Raw genomic sequence first — 23021 nt, forward strand, 5'->3', positions numbered from 1 at the left:
ATATAGCAAGACCTATCTCAAAAAAATAAGTATAAATAAAATTACAAATGGAACGTCTCGTTTTATTAGGCAATGTTGCTTTAGAATCACACAGTTGCTGTTTTTATGCCTTTATTATTAGATTACATTACTTAGACAAAATATTGAGTTTCATGGAAAGGTTTTGTGTTTGTTTATTTTGAGATAAGAGTTTAACTATGTAGCCCTGGCTGGCCTGGGAAGGTGTCTGCTACAAACTCAGACAGGTTTTTGATGTTGTTGCTGTATGTTTTGTTTTTGTTTTAACTAATTGGTTCCTGAGTTAACAGTAAAGATTACAAATCTGAGAATCCGAGACTAAGCTCATTAATCTTGAAGTTAAATTTTTTTCCATTCCTTAAATCAACTGTGAAACAACCAAATTATTTAAGAACACAAAACAGAGTGGGAGTCTGGGAATTAAAATCCATTGCACCCTTTCTCATGGCCAGTCTCAAAATCCATCCCTTTTTAATATACACACTACTATTATTGTATTTTTATGTGTTTTGCCTGCAAGTCTTGTCTTGTCTATGCACCAAGTACATGCCTGTTGCCATGGGAGCTGCCCTATGCCTTTTGGGAACAGAGCCCAGGACATCTGGAGAAACAATCTGGGAGCGCGCGCGCGCGCGCGCGCGCGCGCGCGCACACACACACACACACACACACACACACACACACCCATCCCAGAAAGGGGTGTAACCCTGGCTGTCTTGGAACTCTGTAGACCAGACCAGCCTCAGACTCAGAGATCTGCTTGCCTCTGCCTCCTAAATGCTGGAATTAAAGGCAGGCAGCTTCATGCCAGGTTGCAACCTAGGCTCTTAAATACTGAGCTATCTCCGCAGCCCCCAAAGATGCGGCTCTTTTCAGGAAAAACTGGGACAAAGGCGGTTGTCAACTCTCAGATGATCACAATACCTTCTGACCCACAACAAAAAGTTGAGAGGGTAGGCGACTCCACCCTTAAATTCTAAGACTCTCTAGAGTGACTACTCAGGTTGGCCATGGAAAAAAGGACTTCAGAGTCACCCTTTCTCAAAGTAACCCAGGGAATCTAGTCCCTGTCATTATCTAAAGAGACCCTATCCAGCCCCGACTAGCCGACCTGCTCGGGGCGTGGTCCACAAACGCCCCGCCCAAACCCCTAAGCCAAACAGTCTGGGCGGAACTAGAAGACACCACCCCAGCCAGGCCCACACCGAGACCAGCAAAGGGGGCGGGGCCATATTAGGCCACACCCTCCCGCTCTCCCAGTTCAGAAGTCAGGCTCAACCCCGCCTTCCGCACCGCCCAGCCAGTTCGGAGTCCTTGCTCGGCTCCGCCTCAGGCGCACGCGCGGTCGGCGCCCACCGTGCGTCACTCAGCCCCCTGCCCCGCCCCCGCCGCACCGTGCCTCCGAGCCGGGACGGCGGGGCGGGCCTTGCGGCCCAGGCCCAGTGCCCGCCCCGGCCTCAGGCCCTATGTAAAGTTGCGGTAGCCAAGTCTGAGGCGGCGGGGGAACTCACGAGTCCCTTTCTTCCTCACTCGCAGACGCCCGCAGCGCCCGATTTCCTGCGCCGCGGTGTCCCCAGGTCACCAGCCGGGCGCCGTGGGCTGCTGAGGATAGCATGCGAGACTACGACGAGGTGACCGCCTTCCTGGGAGACTGGGGACCCTTCCAACGCCTCATCTTCTTCCTCCTCAGCGCCAGCATCATCCCCAATGGCTTCAATGGGATGTCAATCGTGTTCCTGGCGGGGACCCCGGAGCACCGTTGCCTGGTGCCTGACACCGTGAACTTGAGCAGCGCGTGGCGCAACCACAGCATCCCGTTGGAGACGAAGGACGGACGACAGGTGCCCCAGAAATGTCGCCGCTACCAACTGGCTGCCATGGTCAACTTCTCCGCGCTAGGACTGGAGCCGGGACTGGACGTGGACCTGGAGCAGCTGGAGCAGGAGAGTTGCCTGGATGGCTGGGAGTACAGCAAGGACATCTTCCTGTCTACCATCGTGACCGAGGTAGGTGGCAGGTTCCTGTCAGCATCTGGTGATAACCGCGGGCGACAGTTGTAGTCCTTCGTCCAAGGCACAGGCTCCCTGGTGATGGGCATCCTCCAGCCAGGACGCCCAGGAACACAGATTTATGAAATAACTTCTAGCCACGGTATGTCCCTCAGAGCACAAGTGGCAGGCTGGCCATCCGTCCTTAGAGCCACATTGAAGATGAAGTCCAGAAGGTCCTGCTTCTAGGAAAAGCCCTAAGGCTCTGAGTGGTGCGACTTTCTCTAGTGATGTGATCCAGAGAAGCCTAGGACTTGGTCTAGGGAAGTGCCTCCGTCTCAGCGTCTGTGTTCAGAAAGGGATGCTCTGCAGAACGTTTCTAAGTTAAGGAAGCATGTGTCCCAAACTCTCCTCCTTTTCTCTAGTTACTCTCCCTCCTTCACCCATCCTCATCCCAAATGATGTCTCATCCTGCCCCATGAGAAACGCCTCATGAGAGATGCCCCATGAGAGATGCCCCTTGAGAGATGCCTCATGAAAGAGGAAGATGCCATATGAGAAATTGTTGTTTAACTTCAGTGGATTGTTATTTCTTAAGAACCCCTGGGTCTAAAGATCTATTCAGGGTGACTTTATATGGAGTCTTTTCCACAGTATTCTGAGACAAGAGCGCTGATGGGGTTTAATTGTGGCATGTAGCCTTTATGTGGAGAATGATGGAAACCTAAATCCTCATCCCCTTTCTCTTTATTCTTCAGTGACTCTGTCCGACCCCTTGCAGTCTCTCAGCTGGAGATGTGACATGCTGTTTAATGGTGCATGTGGATGTGTTTGGGGGACTTAGGCACCAACTGTCATTTCCTGGGCTCTCAGCAATACTGAGTATGCAGAACAATGAAAGAGCCTTACGTGATATTCAGGGTCACTGAATGTCAGGAATAGGGATTGATCAGTTAGTGGAGGAGATAACTTCTTGGTGAACCTAGCCATTAGGTCCAGATCCAAGAGCAAGAAATGGTTACAGGAGGATGCATAGCAGTAGCAATAAGGAGAAGCGAGGGGTCCATGTATGGCATCTAAGCCGCCTGGAGGCCAGAGACTGAACTTCCCTCCTTATGGAGGCTCCCAGGTATGTTGCTTCAGGGGTTGTGACCCTTCAAGGGTAGAGTCTGAGAGCATCCCTGCAAAAATCACTGCCTGCTTTCTTTGGATGTTTGAGAGTTGGTGTCTCCAAAACCTGTGCCTACCTGCTACCTAAGTAAGTAGTGAGAGTGAACGTTAAAGGCCGTGGTGGCGCTCGCCTTTATCCCAGCACTCGGGAGGCAGAGGCAGGTGGATCTCCGTGAGTTCCAGGCCAGCCTGGCCTACACATGAGTCCCTGGACATCCAGGCCTACACAAAGCAAAAACGAAACAAAAAGCCAGTACTAAGTTGGTTAGTGCTTTTGATCTATGAGTCCACAGAGAAGAGATTCTCAGTTGCTCCACATTATCCTGGTCTCCAAACTCACAGTACTTGGAAGCAAGTGGGATCCGACAGAGGCTACTGGGTGACAGCAGTTCCTCAGATCTGTTTCTGGCTGCCCAGAGACGGGCAGTTGAAATCTGAAGGGATTTACTGGCATCTCTTGAACTTTACCTTGACCTTGAGGGTACTGGGCTTGCCCTGTGTCACTTGCTCTCACTGTCATGCTGCTTGCTGCCTAGGGTGGCTGCAGTGCTGGTGAGCTCCCCAGAGGAAAAGTAAGCAGCAGGAGTCCAGATCCTTTCGACCTACCGCTGCTGCCAATGTCAGCGTGTCTTTATTTTTTCCCAATGGATCTGGATGTTATTGAGCTGTCTTAGCAGTTTCGTAAGAGCTGTATGCCCTTTCACCTACTTACAGGTCAGCAGTCTTTGCGGGAGGCGAGTTTAATACTTTACTTAGTTAGCCCTTTTGTTTGGGAATACTGGAATGCCTGACTTGAAGTTCAAGGCTTGTCATCTTAGATGAACAACCACTGTTGAAAGCTGCTGCATTAACATTCTGATGACTTTTTCCAAGACAACCCACACCTAGCCTGCTGACCACAGCAGCTAGTCAGTCCACTGCCTGCTAAATGTCTCTAAGCCTGCCCTCTATCCCAATTCTTCTTCTTCTTCTTCTTCTTCTTCTTCTTCTTCTTCTTCTTCTTCTTCTTCTTCTTCTTCTTCTTCTTCTTCTTCTTCTTCTTCCTCCTCCTCCTCCTCCTCCTCCTCCTCCTCCTCCTGCTCCTCCTCCTCCTCCTTCTTCTTCTCCCTCTTCTTCTTCCTCTTCCTCCTCCTCCTCTTCTTCTTTCACTTTCAAGTTAAATTACATAATTGAAGTACTAAACTTTGCAATAGATTAGATTTCTGTGTCTCCCTGAATCTTGACATGATGCTAGATGAGGGAGATTTTTTTTTCTGTGGGTTTTTCATAGGGTTTCTCTGTGGCTTTGAAGCTTGTCCTGGAACTAGCTCTTGTAGACCAGGCTGGCCTCGAACTCACAGAGATCCACCTGCCTCTGCTTCCCAAGTGCTGGGATTAAAGGCGTGAGCCATCACTGCCCAGCTTGAGGGAGATTTTTTTTAATTGAAATTGGGTGATTGGGAAAATAATTTATGAGCCTTTATAGAAGGTTTAAGAACTAATTGATAGACAAAAGAGAAACTTGAGGAGCCACAGACTGACTGGAATGCTTTAAGCGAAATATGATCCCCCCCCCTACACACACACACACACTGACTGGAGCTTGGCTCTATGTGTATTGAAAACCAGGCAGTGGGGTTGGCCAAAAGAAAGAGATTTCTGTGAGGTCAGAGAGCTTTGTGAGCCCACGTTTCAGAAAAGCTTGATGAGCTACATGCTTGTAGGCTGGCCCCTCTTCCTGCTCCTTGCTCATCTCTGGGACACCTGGCAACTCCTACCCACCATGCTGTACTTCTGATCCAGAGCTACCCCTTCTTCTGAGAACCTGCCTGTTTCTTACATTGCTGTGCCACCTGCTTTGTGGTTTCACAGAAACCTTGCCAAGCCTGCAGGCAGATACATTTCTGTATGGCTTTCGGGTGCCTATGAGTTCAGGCTCCTTCAGCTGAAGTCTGGCATGGCTCTGAATTGTCCTACACCGTACCCGTCTCTGCTTTCCATGAGTCTCTTGTCAAGGCATCAGCAGGACTCCAACTTGTTCTCTGGTGTTCCAGACTAGCTTTTCCATCAGTCTTGCCTCTTGCCTAGGTCATCTTGGAAAATGGGAATTCTTCCCACCATTATCCACAACCCACTGGATGAAAATCCTAACACCCTAGTTGGTGGGTTTGGCATGAGTCTGAAAAATAGAGACCAGAGTACCTTGGAGCCAGGACCTTACTGCTTACCTGTGTTAGCCACCCCCTTGCCTATGCCCTGCTTACTTCTGAGATCCACAGACACTCATCTTTGCCTTGGTAGCTACATGACAAACCAAAGCCACTTGCTGGCCCTAACTCCTAGTGCACAGAGCCATAGTAGACACAGCTGATGGGAGCAGTCACACTGAACCCTCTCTTACTGAGAACCAGCACTCTGGGTCAGGGTTCGATAGTGACACAGTCGGGAGTCATAGAGCAAAGAAAAGAATTCATCTACAGATGAAAGTCTGGAGTTCATCTGGACTCTGCACAGATGGGCACAACACCGTAAAGGAAATGATGGTGTTGAAGGGCGGTGGCCCCTTTATCCATTGAGCCACTCAGCCATGTATCATTTAGTTCCCAGGTCATTGCTCTGTTCAGGACATGGTGGGCATGACAGAGGTTGTTAGAGCAGGTACTACTTCTCTTTCCTGAAAGCCCTAAAGCAAGGATCCACTATAATTTTTTTTCAATTTTATTTTGTAAAATTGATTCTTGCTAGGCTGACCACAAGTGATCTTCCTGCTTCAGATTCCTGATTGTTGGGACTCTAAACTCTCACCATTAATTGTAGTGGGGGATAGAACACAATGTTTTAGGGAAAGTAGGAAGTGAGACCTGCTAGTGTGCTTGGTCACCGATGCAGACACACTAGGTACATCTCAGGGAGACTTGTGCCTCTTGGACATAGATCCTATCACTTTTCTCTTCCAGCTGGTTCATGGGTGCAAGAACATTTAGTCCCAGAAGACTGTATCCTCTCTTTCTCCTTCCCTCCCTCCCTTGCTCCGTCCCTCTCTTCCTCTCTCTTTCTCCCGCCCCTTTCTTCCCATTGTTGAAAGGAATGTTCATTATATATTAGGTAGAGATGTGCTTCTTTGGGCTGAGAGGTGACTCAGGGTAAGTATGCTTGCTGACACTGGATCCCAGCTCCCACACTGAAAAAAGGAAGGGAGGGTGGGAGGAGGGAAGGAAAGAATGGAGGAAGGAAGTTAGGGAGGGAGGGAGGGAGGAAGAAAGGAAAGAAGTGTGGGGCCTATGAGATGTCTAAGTGTTAAATAGCATTTTGTGCTCATCCAGAGGACCTGAGTTCAGTTTCTAGCATACATGGGCAATTCACAACCACCTGTTATTCTGGGTCCAGAGGATTCAACACTTTGTTCTGGTGTTGTATACACAGGCAAGTATATACATGTGACATACACTCACATAAACACATAAAGTTTAAAAAGTCATACACAAATTTTTTAAATCATTTTTAAAAAGAGGAATAGAAAGCTGTGTGTGGTGGGGTACACCTTTAGTATCAGCACTCCAAGAGGCAGAGGCAGTGGCTCTCTGAGTTTGAGAGAAGCCACGGAGAAGCCCTGTCTCAGAAAGCCAGAATGTGGAGGAGCCAAGCATAGCTATGCTGTTTAGGGAGAGACCCCATCTCAAAGGAATAAAGCAGGACACCCAACATACTCCTCTAGTCTCCATGTATGTAGGTATAAAGACCTGTACAGACATGCATACACATATACTACATATGCATTATATAATAAACAGAACATATCTTCTTTTATAAAAGCTCAACAATTGTTTTTTTCTTAAAGATTTATCTTTGTGAGTGTTCTGTATGCATGTGTTTGAAGTACCACATACATGAAGTACCAAAAGAGGGCATGGGATTCTCAGGGGAAAAGCTCATCAGTGATTGAGACATAAATGAGATAAAGAGTCTAGCTAAGTGGACAGTTTAGAGAGCTCTGGCACCTATGTTAATATACCCTTGAACCCACTACTACTAGAGAGACACATTTCTGACTAGAAAGAAGTGTGGACCTTGGTCATAGCTGTTCTTGATTCTCCAAGTTTGGGTCCCCTCTTCTAGTTCTCCATCTATGAAGCTTCATGCATGGCTAGTACTACAGAGCCACCTACCAAGTAGAAGAAGCATTGATTGTCTAGCCTTCGGGTACTTCAGTTATAGCTGAGTAGCCAGTGAGTACAGAATACTAGGTTCGTGTGTAAGCTCATCAAGCAGGAATGTGTAACTTTGACTATGATCCCACCCCTCCAACAAGAATTCAGGTCAAGTCTAAATGCCTACTGCATTGGATATGAAGGTTGACCAGTGAATGAATAGATGAGACTCGCCCTGTGCTTTTGAGAACTCTTGTCTTGGCTGACTCTACTCACAGGCTCCCTATATACAGTAGGAGACAAATATTATTGTAAGCCAGGCCCTGAGAGGTATCAGGGACTGTCAGTGGTAGGTAACTGAATACTTATTTCAGTGAGTTAAGCTCATGCCTAGACTAAGGACAGGATAAATCAAACAGATGGGGTGAAAGCCTGAAAGATGCTACAAACCATTAGAGCAGTTTCATCTGCTTTCACTCGGCATCCAACCTTGCAGTGTGGGGTTCCCAGAAGCCTGTTTTGGGTAAACTTATAAAGATCTACTGTTTTAGGAAGAGCAGCGGGCTGCGTCCTGCTGCCCGGCTAGCTTAACCCCCAAAATAACCACACAGTAATTGTATTAATTAAATTACTGACTGGCCCATTAGCTCTGGCCTCTCATTGGCTAACTCTCACATCTTGATCTAACCCATTTCTAATAATTTGTGTAGCACCACGAGGTCGTGCCTACCAGGAAAGATTCTAACCTATGTCTGTCTCGGTTCGGAGATTCTTGGCGTCTACCACACTTCCCTTCTTCCCAGCATTCTGTTCTGTCTACTTCGCCCACTTAAGGGCTGCCCTATCAAAAGGCCAAGACAGTCTCTATATTCAACCAATGAAAGCAACACACAAACAAAAGAACCTCCTACAACAATCCACAACTCAAGAACTTAGCTATAGAATCCTGTGTGCATTTCTTTTTCTTTTCTCTCCTCCTCCAACTCCTTATTTTTTTTTCTAAAAGGCATGGTCTGATCTAGCCCAGATTAACCTTGACAATACCATGTAGCTGAGAATGACCTTGAATGTTGACTTTCTGATCCTTCTCTCTAAGAGTAGGTACTAGGTATTGAAGCAAGGGCTTTTTATATGCTAGGCAAGCACTCTACCAACTGAGCTTCATCCCAATCTTCTGAGTGGATTTCTTGTCTAGCATGGATGTATCAGTCCCAAACCATCACAATGGACGTGTTGATAAACAGCTTCCAGCAACTTACCCTCATTTCATCTTTGTTTTAGCAGAAGTAATACATTTTATCATATTTGAGAGTGACAGTAGCCATAATGTAGTATGTGACAAACAGCTTCACAGAAGCTCACACGCTGCCTGCCATCATTGACTCCTTCAGCTTTATGACCCCAACCACTCCTAGTGACTTTAGCAGTCACATGTGGATGGTGATCACTATAGGAACATTTATCCACCTATCCAGTATCTGGGTGCTAGCACCACCAAGGCAGGTGGAGCCTGGAGGGTCCTGATGCTCAGCATGCTTGACTCCTGCTGGTCTCTGCTTCCTCTTTGACTTGGAGACCAGCTATCCACAATCATCCCCTGGGTTGGGATCACTACCCATCTTAACTCATCCTAAAGTACATGTTACTTACTGCAAAGTGGAGAGCTAGTAGTATGTCTGAGGCAGCAGTGGAGGTTCTTTATGGGAAGCCAGTTGGGTGTCCTCCACACCCAGGTATAGGTGACTGCATGAACCCAGGACAGCAGAGAGGCCCGGCTGTTTATTCCTCTGCCACCAGCCTAGAAGACATTCTTTGTGAGAGCAGCACTCTCCCAGCCTCTGCTGAGTACTGGGGAGGCAGCAGGCTCTGTGGAAGGCAGACAAGAGTTTGGTGCCAGCAGAGGGAGCTCTAGATTGCCATGAGGGTGGCTGCACTAATAAGGTCTACAGAGGTTCCTACTGCACATAGTCTCTACCCAAGCAATATCTTTCTGGGAAACACCAAAGTCCCTGTTTGGACTTTCTTCCAGTCTTCCAGCTTTATATTGGGGTGAGACAGCTAGATGTCTAAGTGTCAATGTTTTCCATGTACCCCACTCCTCCCTGTATACTTCATTTTCTAGTTGTGGTAACTGTAGATGGAACCACATTTTGAGTGTTAGAAACTCAAACAGTGAATCCTGTTTCCTACCCTAATCTCTGCTTTTCTAGACAAAGGAATTAAAGCAGTGTTCAATATGATGGGCAGGGCTTTATGTGAGGTTGGAAATCTAGTTAACTCTTGAGTAGGTATTTATCTTACTCAGTGTTCTATTGCTGTGAAGACACCAAGACTGTGGCAGCTCTTATAAAGAAAAGCATTTAATTGGGGCTTTCTTATAGTTTCAGACATTTAGTCCACTGTCGTGGCTGGGCGCATGGTGACACATAGGCAGACATGGGGCTAGAGAAGTAGCTGAGAGTTCTCTGTCCAGAAGAAGACAGCCACTAGGCCTGGCTTGGGCTTTTGAAAACCTCAAAGCCCATTCCCAATGACACACTTCCTCCAACAAGGCCACACCTCCTAATCCTTTCAAATAGTGCCACTCCCTGGTGACCAAACATTCAAATCTGTTAGCCTCTAGGGCCATTCTCATTCAAACCACTATACAGTTAAAACCATTTTCAGAATCCTAGTCTATAGCTCTTAGGCACAACTGGGATTAGTCCTGATGATGTGTGGAACTGGATATTCCAGACCAGAATATAACAGGGACCGAGGGACCATTGGCCTTGGTGGGAACCCAACAGAGCCAAAGGAGCAGGTCTACACAGAACACCCAAGAGCCTTTGTCCTCGATGTACTGGATGCTTTGTCTCTTGACTCCCATAGCTCCAGTGGCCTAAAGTGTATTAAGCAAAGATACCTTGCCTTTTCCACAGCCTATGGTCCTCTCTGGATTCTTAATAGTAAGTACAACAGGCCTTGCTGACCATAGGTCAATGTCTGGGTAGAATGATGATGCTTTCCTCAATCCCCTTCCCAAATGAAGCAATGCATGGGAGTTTGTGCTATGAGAGACAAGATAAAGGAGAAGAGGCTCCTGCTTTCTCTGCATTGCTGCCCAGATGAGCCATTGCTTGTGTTAGTGAGCGCATATACTCAGAACATTCAGGGATGCGGGGTATGCCAGATCATTTAACAAGAAGCCTTACATCTCAGAAAAGAAGTGACTGATGCATCCCTTTGCTTTTCCTACAGTGGGACCTGGTGTGTAACGATGACTGGAAAGGCCCTCTCACCACCTCCTTGTTTTTCGTGGGTGTGCTCTTAGGCTCCTTCATTTCAGGACAGCTCTCAGACAGGTAAGATCAAGGAGTATGTACCTTTCCTTAGCTTCAGCTGATGGTGTTCTCTTAGACCATGGCCATTCGTTTCAGAAGCAGCAAGCATCTATGTCTAGCATAGACTTCCAACAACTTCCAAATGGGCCAACAACCTCACATAATTTCCCAGTTCTTATTGAGCAGAGAAACCTGAGCTAGCCAAACCATGCGTACCCATGGTCCAATGACCAGTTGCCTTGCCATGATTCACTTCTACACAAGTGTGGTGCCCTTTTTGTGGGAGATTATAGCACTCTCCTATTCCTGAGAAAGGGAGAGAGAGATTGATGCTATACATGTGTGGATGTGCTGTATTGTAGAGCACTAGGCAATACCATGGTGCCCACCTCTGTATTCTAAAGATAAGGTTCTTTCTCCCTGAGCAAGGTAACAGAAGATTAAGATCTCACTGGTCAGTTAGTGGTGTGAGGAGCAGAACTCTGGTGACCCTTAGGTAAGTGGCCTGTGGTTATGGCACTTACTGTATGACCAGGATAATGATTGTTATTTGTACAATTTCAAAGATTTTATCTAAGTTACATTAATGACTATCAGACATGCATTTTAAAAAAGAATTTGACAGTCTAGTATTGATGGAAGGAAAATAAGAGAAACCTTGTTTCTTATGCACACACTCTCTTTCTCCTTTTAGTTTTTGGTCTTTTGTTTTTTTCAATACAAGGTTTCTCTGTGGGACAGCACTGATTTTTGTTCTTAAAAACTTGTAAGCTGATGCAGCTGCCAGCCCAGTGGGCTGGTGTAGCTGCGCGGAGACTCGCGGAACACATGTGACCAAGGCTGCGGTGAACAGGCGGTGCGGCGGCAGGTTAACGGCACAGACACAGAAAATAAGCATAAAGCTTTATTAAAGGAGAGAGAAAGAGAGAGAGAAAGAGAGAGGGGAGAGACAAAAGACGCATGTGCACACACACAGGGACAGTGAGTGGAGGGAGAGGGAAGAGAAAAGATTCAGGATGATTCCGAGAGACCAGAGGTCGCTGGGAGTGGGCGTGGAAAGGGGCGGGGACCAAAAGAATAACACTGGTTATCTGGAACTCCCTTTGTAGATCAGGCTAGCCTTGAACTCACAGAGATCTATCTGCCTCTGCCTCCTGTGTCCTGGGATTAAAGGCGCACACTGCCACACCCAGTTTACAAGAGAGAACTTAAAGGGATCAATTAAAATATTTTCAGTGGTTCTTGCAGAAGATGGTAGGGGCTGAGCATAGGACCAAGGCTGGAGAGATGAGAGTGAAATCAGGAAGACTTGCTGACTGGTCACATGTGGGGAGTGCGGACAGAAAAGGCCTCTGGCCTTCATAGCTAAGACAAAGAACCACATTTGCAGGGGAGACATTGGATACAATAGGAAGGTATTGAATTTGGGGTGATTACAAGACCTCTGATTGGAGAGATTTAGTGTGTTGTTGGATGTATAGCTAATCCGTGAGAGGTTCCTGTAGGTGTAATGGCAGAGGAGGGGCAGGAGCAGGCTGAGAGGTTCTTCAGCAGAAGTGAGGAATTTAAGGATAGAATGACCACTGAATCTCAAAGGAATTGATTTGATGTCAAAATCAAGGAGGAAGTGCCCAAGCTGAGTGTAGGAACCACGCCAGTTGTGTGCTAGGTTAAATAGATCTTTATGAGCCATCTTAAGAACCATGCATGGAACACTATGATCACCTGAGGAAAGGGGAAGTCCCACACTAAAGAGTTTCTCCCAAAGAAACAATGGAAACAAAATTCATGAGCATGCTAGGCATCACCTTCCCTACAGAAGGGGGATGGAGTATATTGGAGACCTTCTCTGAAATTTTTGAGGCAGAGAGCTAGGAATGTAGCTCCACTTCCCAGTTGGTGAAGTGTTTGGTTAGCATGCATAAAACCCTAGGTTTGATGTACACACCGAATAAACCAGGTGTGATGGTGCACCCCTGTAATCCCAGCACTTAGAAGACAGAGGCAGGAGGATTACAAGTTTAAGGTCATGCTCAGTTACATAGTGACTTACAGGCCAGCCTGGGATACATGACAACCCTCTCTGAGTGTGTGTGTGTGTGTGTGTGTGTGTTGGCTTTTGCACCTGAAATCTCTTTTAAGCAAGCTTGCTCAGCCTGGAAATGAAAGCACTGAGTACTGTGTTCTGCCTGCGGTCCTTGCCTGCAGCGACAAGTACTGCCATAGCCTGTTGCACAGCCAGAGACATGCTCGGGCTTGTGAGGTCGGCTCTGCGCCTCCCTACTTCTGAGTACAAGGTTGACAACCAAACCAGATTATGGCCTCAGTTGGTGTTCAGAGGAGCAGCAGTAACTTTTTAATTTTTTTTTTTTCCAGACAGGGTTTCACTGTGTAGCCCTAACTGTCCTGGAAACTGCTGTGTAGACCAGGCTTGCCTGGAACTTACAGAGATCCACCTGCCTCTACATCCCAAGTACTGGGATTAAAGGCACGCACCATCACCACTGGGCTCAACAGTAACTTTTTATGTTTGACAAATGTTGATCTTTCTTCCTAGCATATTACTAAGTCTAAAGCTCAAGTTCGATTAAAATAATCCTATTGCCATAGCTTTTATGTGACATTATCAGGCTATCTTTTTGTATTAGGAGAGGTTCAACACTGGGAAGAAGTATATTAATAGTTCCTGGTCTTGTAAATATGTAGCCTTGCCATTTTGTTGACAGCCTTTAAAAGTGAGGTCTGTGGGTGGGAGAGATGGCTCTGGGTAATGGTACTTGCCAAGTTCAGCCACCTGATTTCTGTCGTAGGGACCCATGTGGTAGAAGGAGAGAACCAACTCCAGCAAGTTGTTCTCTGACTACCACATGTCCCCCGCCACCACCCCATCCAGAAATATAACAAATTAAAAATAAAGTTCAAAATGAGGTTTTCTGGTCTAAGTATGGTTGTGCATGCCTATAATCCAGGCCCTAGAGGCTAAGCAGGAAGGTAGACTTTGAGGGTAACCTGAGCTTATGATAAGATTTGGCTTAGCCCAGCAAAATCCCAGCAAAATTCTTCAAATACCTCAAAAGAATGGTACTCAACTTCATTTGGAAAAGCAAAAAACCCAGGATAGCCAAAACAATCCTGTACAATAAAAGAACTTCTGGAGGCATCACAATCCCTGACTTCAAACTCTACTACAGAGCTACAGTACTGAGAACAGCCTGATACTGGCATAAGAACAGACAGGAGGATTAATGGAACTGAATAGAAGACCTGGATATCAATCCGCACATCTTCAAACACCTGATATTTGATAAAGAAGCAAAAAATATCAAATGGAAAAAGAAAGCATATTTAACAAGTGGTGCTGGCATAACTGGATATCAGCATGTAGAAAAATGAAAATAGATCCGTATCTATCACCATGCACAAAACTCAAGTCCAAATGGATCAAAGACCTCAACATAAAGCCAGCCACACTGAACTTTATAGAAGAGAAAGTGGGAAGTACACTTGAACGCATTGACACAGGGAACCACTTCCTATATATAACCCCAGCAGCACAGACACTGAGAGAAACAATTAAATGGGACCTCCTGAAACTGAAAAGCTTCTGTAAAGCAAAGGACACGGTCAACAAGATAAAATGACAGCCTACAGAATGAGAAAAGATCTTCACTAACCCCATCAGCCAGAGGTCTGATCTCCAAAATATACAAAGAACTCAAAAAATTGAACACCAAAAGATCACAGAATCCAATAAAAAAAATGGAATACAGACCTAAACAGAGAATTCTCAACAGTGAAATCTAAAATGGCTGAAAGACACTTAAGGAAATGTTCAACTTCCTTAGTTATCAGAGAAATGCAAATCAAAACAACTCTGAGATTCCATCTTACACCTGTAAGAATGGCCAAGATCAAAAACGCTGATGACAACTTATGCTGGAGAGGTTGTGGGGAAAAGGGAACACTTCTGCATTGCTGGTGGGAACGCAAGCTGGTACCACCCCTTTGGATGTCAGTGTGGCAATTTCTCAGAAAATTAGGAAACAACCTTCCTCAAGACCCAATAATACCACTTTTGGTATATATCCAAAGGATGCTCAATCGTGCCACAAAGACATGTGCTCAACCATGTTCATAGCAGCTTTGTTTGTCATAGCCAGAACCTGGAAACAACCTAAATGTCCCTAGACTGAGGAATGGATAAGAAAAATGTGGTACATTTACACAATGGAGTACTACATAGCAGAAAAAAATAATGACAGCTTGAATTTTGCAAGAAAATGGATGGAACTAGAAAACATTATTTTGAGTGAGGTACCCAGACCCAGAAAGACAATTATCACATGTACTCACTCATAGGTGGTTTTTAAACATAAAGCAAAGAAAGCCAGCCTACAAACCATAATCCCATGTAATTTAGACAACAATACAGACACTAAGAGAGACTTACATAGATATAGTCTATGTAAGTAGAAAATATAAAAAGACAGGATCTCCTGGTAAATTGGGAGCAATAAACCAACAAACACATTTGTTTGTTTGTTTGTTTGTTTGGTTGGTTGGTTGGTTTCAAGTTTTTGTTTTGTTCTTGTTTTTGTTTGTTTGTTTGTTTTCAAGAGAGGGTTTCTCTGTTTAGCCCTAGCTGTCCTTGAACTTGATTTTGTAGACAAGGCCTCAACTCACAGAGATCCGCCTGTCTCTGCCTCCTAATTACTAGCCTTAAAGGTGTGTGCCACCACCACCTAGCTACAAGTTTGTTTTTTAAAGTAAGATACCGAAAGTGTCATAGAATAATTGTGTGGTTTGATGAGTTATTCCAGGAAATAAAACGAAAGGTTTTTGCATTTTTAGGTCAAGGTGGGAAGTGATTGAGGTGGATTGTTCTTTTGGGGTAGGAGATTTATTAAAGTAGTTATTAACATGGCAGGAGTTTGGAAAAGAGCTCAGGCCCGTGTGCATAGTGGTGGTCTCTTCTACACTTTTCATAGCAAGGGGTCTGGGAAGGAGATTGAAAAAATTCCTTTTTAGCTCGGCAGTGGTAGTGCACACCTTAAATCCCAGCGCTTGGGAGGCAGAGGCGGGCAGATCTCCAAGTTTGAGGCCAGCCTGGTCTACAGTGTGAGTTCCATGACAGCGTGGGCTACTTAGAGAAACACTTTATCAAAAAACTAAAGGAAAAGAAAGAAAGGAAAAAAAGAAAAGTTTCCTTTTTAGCTCATAGTTGACTGTTGCTGGAAATAATCAGAATGTGGGCAATAGATCAACATCTCCCTTTATGGGTCATGACTGGGGGAGTCTTTAAGGATGGGGACAGTAAGAATCTAGGCAAATATTTACTTTAGTTCTGGAAGCCAAATTACTTTAGATTCTGTCATTGTCACAGTTCAACCACAATGGAGTGGCCTGACAACTACCAGCAAGTCAAGCGGTAGAACTTTGTGCCTCAGAAGCCCATCCAGTGTCTGCCCCACCCAAGTTAGCACCCATGAGTAACCATTTCCAGGCCAGAGACGCACTCAGCAGTGAGTGCTCACTGCTCTTGCAGAGGCCCTGAGTTCCATTCCCAGTTCCCACATTAGGCAGCTCCCACAGCTCCAGCTGTGGGGGATCTCATTTTCTGGTCTCTATGAGCACCTGTACTGACACATGTATGTATCCCTACCCCACAAACATATATGTACACATTATTCAAAACAAAAATCTGCAAAAAAGCTTTCATTGAATAAGGTTATAGAAGAACCACTTCCATGTAAACAGCTGGGTGGCTTTGCTTTATAATCCCAGGGATGAAAGGGCAGGAGCAAGAGCTTATTTTCCAGCCACCCTAAGCTAATGGGTGAGTTCTACATGCCAGTGAGAAACCCTGTCTTAAAATGAGGTGGACAGCTCTGAATAATGACACTGAGATTGACCTCTGGTCTCTACATGCATATACATACACACATGTGCACATGAAAACACATACACACACATATGCATATGATACTCAGGAAAACTGTAACATAGTAAGCAGATGGACACCTACAAACCTGAGAAAGCATTGTTTCCGGTGTATCCGAGGGTGTTTCCCATAGTGTTGAGTCTACATGGACTAAGGAGAAGGTCCTCCATGCAGACAGTGTGGGTGAATGTATTCTCCAAAAAGAACCATGACCGAAAGAAAACAGAAGCATGCTAATCTAAGAAAGACAGCAGTCTGCACTGTAGATAATGATGCAAGTCTCCTGCTCCTCTGGCTGCCTTCATGTAGTTGCCCCTAATCTGTCCCTGTAATAAACGGTTTTGTATGCTGGGTTGTTTTCGTGGTTGTTTTTGTTTTCATTTGTGCTGGAAGTTGAATCCAGGTCCTGGTGCTTACTAAGCATGCTCTCTGCCACTGAACTATTTTCACATCCTTCCATTATTTTGAACTACAAATAGCATTTTCTATAATTCATTATACTACATATTTCATATTTACATCATTTCCAATTCTTGGGATATAGATGGTATTTTCATTTTGTGTATTTCAGGAAAATTTGGTTCCATGAAGATACATTATTCCAGCATTGATTTTGTGTATAACTATTGTGCTAATCTGTTGAAACTTCCTCATTAAATGAAGAAATGTACTTTTTATAAATCTGCACTTAGGAAAGATAATAATTTTTCCAGATCTCAGCTCTTTGGGTGACCCATGGAGGGTTTTTTTTGTTTGAGGGATTTTTTTTTTTAATCTCATCAAGAGTTAGACTGGGGACTGGAGAGGCAATTCAGACATTGAGAGTACTGGCTGGTCTTCTAGAGGAACTGGGTTTGATTCCCAGAACCCACACAGAGCTCATAAGCATCTGTGACTCCAGTCCCAAGGTATCTGGTACTTTCTTCTAGCCTCTGGCACCAGGCATACACATGGCGCACAGACACACATACAAGCAAAAATACCTATACATACAAAATAAAGTTAGTTTTTCCAAAATTCTGATTTTAGAATTTTGAAATTTTAGATCTTTCAGAGTTTCAGCATTCAAGATTGTGGCGTTCAGGATTTTGTCTTTCAATTTTAGTGCTCAAACTCCTTTTTTTGTGTGATTTCTTTGGGGGAAGATAGTTTTTTCTCAAAAATAATTTTCTTTAAACCTTGTCTCAAAAAAAAAATGTGTTCTTACTCTGTAACCCTGGCTGGCTTAGAACCATACAGATCCACATGCCTTTTCTCTCTGATGTCTTGAGTGCTAGGATTGAAGGCATTTGCCACCACACCAGGCCCCTAATGTACACCCTTAAGTACAAGTTTTGCCTTGTCCATTTGCAAACTTTAGTATGTCTTAGGGCTGTAGAGATAGCCAAGCAGTTAAGTGCATTGACTGTTCTTCCAAAAGACATGGATTCAAGTCCCAGCCCACATATGGCAGCTTACAACCATCTGTAACTCTAGACCCAGGAGATCTTCTGACCTCTTCTGACCTCTACCTGTACTCGGGATGCATGTACATCAGGCACCAGGCACACACACATGAACATAAAATAATAAAATTACATTTGAATTGAGTATATCTTCTAGTCTACTTTATTCTGTTTTTTCCCTTTATCCTTTTCTTTGCCATGAGGTTTATCTATTGAAGAGCCATGGGCAGTTCTGTTGTAGAATTACCCTTCCAGGTCTGAGTGATCTTATATTCCCTGAGCCTCTTCCTTTGTCTTCTGCTGTTTTTGCAGATGGGCAGCTGCATTCAGAGATTGGATCAGGGTCAGTCCCTCTGGCAGGATTATAGGACAGCATCATGAGGTTGTCAGTCATTCACACATAGTGCCCATGTCACTTCACGGCACTTTTTTTCTCTTTGTTTGCAGCATTTTTATAAACAATTCTCCACCCCCACCACCTTTTTCTGGTTATTCATGTCACAGACAAAGGGAAGTCAGGATAAATGATCAGTCTTCATTTACCATGAATTACGACTTTTCTTTCTTTAAGATTCATTATAATTACATGAATTTAAACAAAACAAATGCCTTTCCATCCCCTGCAGTCATTAGCATCATTGTGGTGCTGCTGTTGGAGCAGCCTAAGTGTCCAGGCTACAAACTCATGCTGGAAAGTGTGGAATTCAGTGACAGCATGGGGACTGAGAGGTGGGACTACGCTGATACCAGTCCTTATAACAGGAGAACGCCCCTAAGTGGATCCAGTTGCTGCTGCCTCTCCCAACTGCTTCTCTGTGACCTTCCTCTCCTCCCCAGGTTTGGTCGGAAGAATGTGCTGTTTTTGACCATGGCCATGCAGACTGGCTTCAGCTTCCTGCAGGTTTTCTCTGTGAACTTCGAGATGTTTACTGTGCTCTTTGTCCTTGTTGGCATGGGACAGATCTCCAACTACGTGGCAGCATTTGTCCTGGGTATGGACATCAGGTTGGAGTTGAGTACTGAATACTGTGTTTCACTTTTCAGGAGACAAGTTGTTATGTCCCTCGGGGAAAACTGGCTAGGATTCTCAAGTAAATAAACCTAGCTTACCTGCTGGGAAATTGAGCCTGACAATGGTTTCTGACTTCTGATTTCCAGTTTTCTTCTGGCCTCTGACTTGTGGCCCCTTGACCTTATTAGTACTTAAGCCATTAACTAGGATTCACCACGGGGCATCCATTCTTAAAGACTTGCAAGGCAGGGGCCTAGATAGCTAAGGAAAGAAGGAGGCACACCAGCAGGGGGTGGGCCATGATGGGCGGGCTCCCTAGGAAAAGGAGATGCCAAAGAGCATTGGTGGCTGTCAGTGTCTGCCAAGGACAGTGAGCTGAGAGGTCCAGCTGAGGTTCTGTCAGAGTCCACCCTTCAAGGCTCTGACTCAGGCAAGCCACCTTGTTCCCACCGGAAAGCTTCTGGTCTCCCTGTTTGGAAGAGCCTTGCTGAACCAATCAGATCACTGGGTTCCTTGGGTTGTATTGTGGAAAAGATTATTACTTTCTTTGCACACTTCCTAGAGCATCCTGTTTTCCTCGAAGGATAATAGTTAGCATGTGTGGCTGGGGATGCTGCTGCTGATGTTTTCATGAGAGCACTGTTGCCCAGGGACCTCAGAGAAACACCCAGGAGCAAATCAAAGCAGACTTAGTTCAGATGCAACCTTTCCCAGGGCTTCAGAACACAGCTAACTCTGGCTCCCTCCTTGTCTCTGCACTGAAAATGATACCACAGAAGAGTCATAAGAAAATAACCCAATTAATGATTAACTTGATTCCTCCCTTGTTTTGAACAGGAACAGAAATTCTCTCCAAGTCAATTCGAATTATATTCGCCACATTAGGAGTGTGCATATTTTATGCATTTGGCTACATGGTGCTGCCTCTTTTTGCATACTTCATCAGAGACTGGCGGATGCTGCTGCTGGCACTCACTGTGCCAGGGGTGTTGTGTGGTCTTCTCTGGTGGTAAGTGTGGGCCTGCCCCTTGGGCTGCCTACCTTTGGGGAGGCTTAAGTCTCATGTCCAGTAGAGGGCAGCAGTAGTTCCCAAACCCCAATTCTAGATTCCAGAAAAAGGTAGTGAATATTATTTATAAATCAGGTCAGAAAGTCTCTCTATACTCAGAAAAGCCTGCTTGTCCTGTGCCCTGTTCTAGGCTGAACTAAGAATTTGCTGCATGCAGATAGGGGCCAGCCGAACCTCTGGGAATTCTCAGATCCGGTACAAGACAGCAAGACCTGGGCTGTAAATGCTTGATGCTGAGGCTCCAGGCATGGGTGTCTGGAGGTAAATAAAGGGAGGGCTTCAGAAGTGAGCTTCCTTGAGTGGCTCTGCAAAGGAATGCAGGCTCCAGCTACACTTCCAACAGAGGGGCATTGATCAGGCAGAGCATAGGCCTCAGAAATAAGCCATGGAACTTGACAGAGGAACCAGGCAGGAATCACTCCTTACACTAGACCGGACTAAGGTGAGATCCTCATCCATGTACAGTGGTGAGCGCCCTGGAGAATAGTGGGAGAAGAAGAAATAGTGCATTATGGCTCCTGATTATGATAGAGGAGAGAGGCTGCCTGAGGACAAGGAAAATATCCAGTAAGACTCCAGCCTTGATACCCATGCTGCTTTGTGGAAAGAGGCTGTCGAGTCCAAAATCAGAGGTGGAGAGAGGAAGAAATGATGTCAAGTGATCGCTGCAGAAGTTTCTGTGGATGTCGGGGACAGAGTAGAAGATAGCAGGATCTGGCTGTGCCTAACTCTCGGCAGAAGCCAGGCACCAGAAGTCCATCCTGTGCTTGCCTCCTTAAAGCCCACAAGGGGGCAGCACTGCTGCAGACGGGCAGGTGCCAGCCCGAGTGGAGATCCCCTTGGGATGTGCAGGATGCTTGAGTTTTCCTCACTATAGTCAGTGTTCAGCAGAACTAATAGCTTAGGGAAGACTGGGCCATCTCTGTTTCTGGCTTATGAAAACTCCTGATACTCCACACACTCCCTCTGCACCTGAAACCTCATTTCCCGTCTCTAGTTAAGCATGCCCAGCCTCTGGGAAAGCAAGTGAACAGGAGGCCTCAGTAGAATGCACTTGTACTTTCAGGTGTATTCCTGAGTCCCCCCGATGGCTCGTCTCTCAAGGCCGAATTAAAGAGGCAGAGGTGATCATCCGCAAAGCTGCCAAAATCAATGGAATTGTTGCACCTTCCCCTATCTTTGATCCAGATGAGGTAAATTTGTGTGGAAGGTGGTGGGGAGACTCACATTGGTCATTTTAGATCAGCACCATACAGCACAGCTCACGGGAGCTCAGCCCTTAACTCTACCCAAACCCCAGCCATCCGTAGAGCAAGGTCTGTTGAAATGCAGAAGTTAAAGGCATAGAGAGATGATTCAGTCTGTAAAGTATCTGCCACATAAGTATGAGGACCTCGGTTCAGATCCCAGCAACCAACCAAAAAGCCAGGCATGGCAGAGTGTACCTGTAATCCCAGCACTGGGGAAGCGGGGACAGAAGGATCCCAGGGATTTAGTCAGGACTGGCAGGTCCAGCCAGCTAACCAGTCGAGGAGAGATCCTGTCTCTAGTGTAAGGTAGAAAAGTGATTGAGGATGACACCCTAAGTCAACCTCTAGCCTACACACACACACACACACACACCTTCCTGTGGTCCATATACATATATACCCTTGAACATGTGTTGAACATGTGTACACACAAGCCTCAGAGGATGAGGAATGGAGTTGAGCTACCTAATTCTTCTCCATGGACGTTTTACCCCCACGCTTCCTTTACTTCTTTCCAAGTATCATATTTTTTTAACCATTTCTTTTTCTTCCCTTTTGTTTTCTAAGAGTCTCACTGTGTAACCCTAGCTAATCTAGAAATCTCTGTGTAGACTAGGCTGGCCTCAAACTCACAAAGATCTGTCTCTGCCTCCCAAGTTTTGTGATTAAAGGGACATGCTGCTGTACCTAGCTTAATTATTACTTTTAACTGTAAAGACCTTTCATGGGAAATAGGCTTTTATCAACTAAAGCATTTTTGGAAGTCTTTGTTTTTTATGCCTCAGGGGCTGCCATCTGAAGATTATTGGAACACTGTTAGATTGACTCAGCAGTATTCTGTCTCTTCTCACTCTCAGTTACCATCGTCCAGGAGCCAGATTCTTTCTGATGACCACCTCTTCCCTGTTCTTAGGTACTCTCAGTAATTCTTTTTGGTTTTGCATGGTTCCTGGTTCTTGCTTCTTGTTCCCTTTCCTGCCTTCTTTATAGCAGGCAGTTTCTTCAGATTTATGATAGGCACTGTAGATGTTGGCAGACATGGGACTTGGTATGTTTCTGGTTTGAGAAGACAAGGGACTGGCTGAAGGACCACTGCCCATAGCAATGCTAAAGGGTGAGCCGCAGGCATGTTTGAGATGCTCTGGGCTCACGATGAAGACTTGGGGCTTTTGAGAGAGGAAGCAGTTGTTATAAGCAACTGAGAGGCTATTGACCACCAACAGCCCTGCTGGCGTCTCCCTTAAGTGGTGGCCCGGCAACGGCAGTCACTTAGCATGCTTTAGAAGGCCGCTGAAGCACAGAAGTCAGGGCTAAGGGCATTTTAAGTGAGGTGCTTTGGTAGCGTTTAAGTAAGAGGTCAGTCTGGGTGAGCCCTCTAGCCTCGTTGGCATCACTAAGGAAACTGGACTGTTTCAAGATTTCTTTGAGCCTCAAGTTGACCTTTCACTGAACTGCTGAGTTGGTAAAATCAAACTAGGTTAGCTAAGAAAAAGCATCGGTGTGTTTAGACACGTGGTTAGTCATGGCTTTGGCTCTGCATAATCTCATAGGAAGTTACTCTGGGTTAAGGGTGGGTCAGTTTTCCTGTTTTCAATTTGGATATTTTTTTCTCCTGGAAGTAGACCAATAACAACACAATATGAGGACTCAAAACATTCATTCCACTTAAATATCAGTT

The 23021-nt window shown here is 45.5% G+C and overlaps 1 protein-coding gene across 7 annotated transcripts in view; it reads left to right on the forward strand.

The window, feature by feature from the left end:
• Nucleotides 1–1406: 1406 nt before the first annotated feature.
• Nucleotides 1407–23021, forward strand: part of LOC119811272 (solute carrier family 22 member 5) — a 78455-nt gene continuing 56840 nt past the window's right edge. For 3 of the 7 annotated variants that reach the window (XR_006020785.1, XR_006020784.1, XM_038325003.1), the window contains exons 1-5: nucleotides 1409–2024; nucleotides 10544–10647; nucleotides 18850–19004; nucleotides 19862–20033; nucleotides 21160–21286. Coding sequence is in view for 2 of the 7 variants with exons in the window: in XM_038325003.1 (XP_038180931.1) it covers nucleotides 1632–2024; nucleotides 10544–10647; nucleotides 18850–19004; nucleotides 19862–20033; nucleotides 21160–21286 (951 nt within the window). In the remaining 5 variants the exon portion in view is untranslated. Of the gene's footprint in view, nucleotides 2025–10543; nucleotides 10648–18849; nucleotides 19024–19861; nucleotides 20034–21159; nucleotides 21287–23021 lie in introns of those variants that run through there. The other 4 variants (XR_005284962.1, XM_038325005.1, XR_006020787.1 and 1 more) reach the window with 3 other exon arrangements.

Source organism: Arvicola amphibius, chromosome 4 (assembly GCF_903992535.2).
Source record: "Arvicola amphibius chromosome 4, mArvAmp1.2, whole genome shotgun sequence".
Taxonomy (NCBI): Eukaryota; Metazoa; Chordata; class Mammalia; order Rodentia; family Cricetidae; genus Arvicola; species Arvicola amphibius.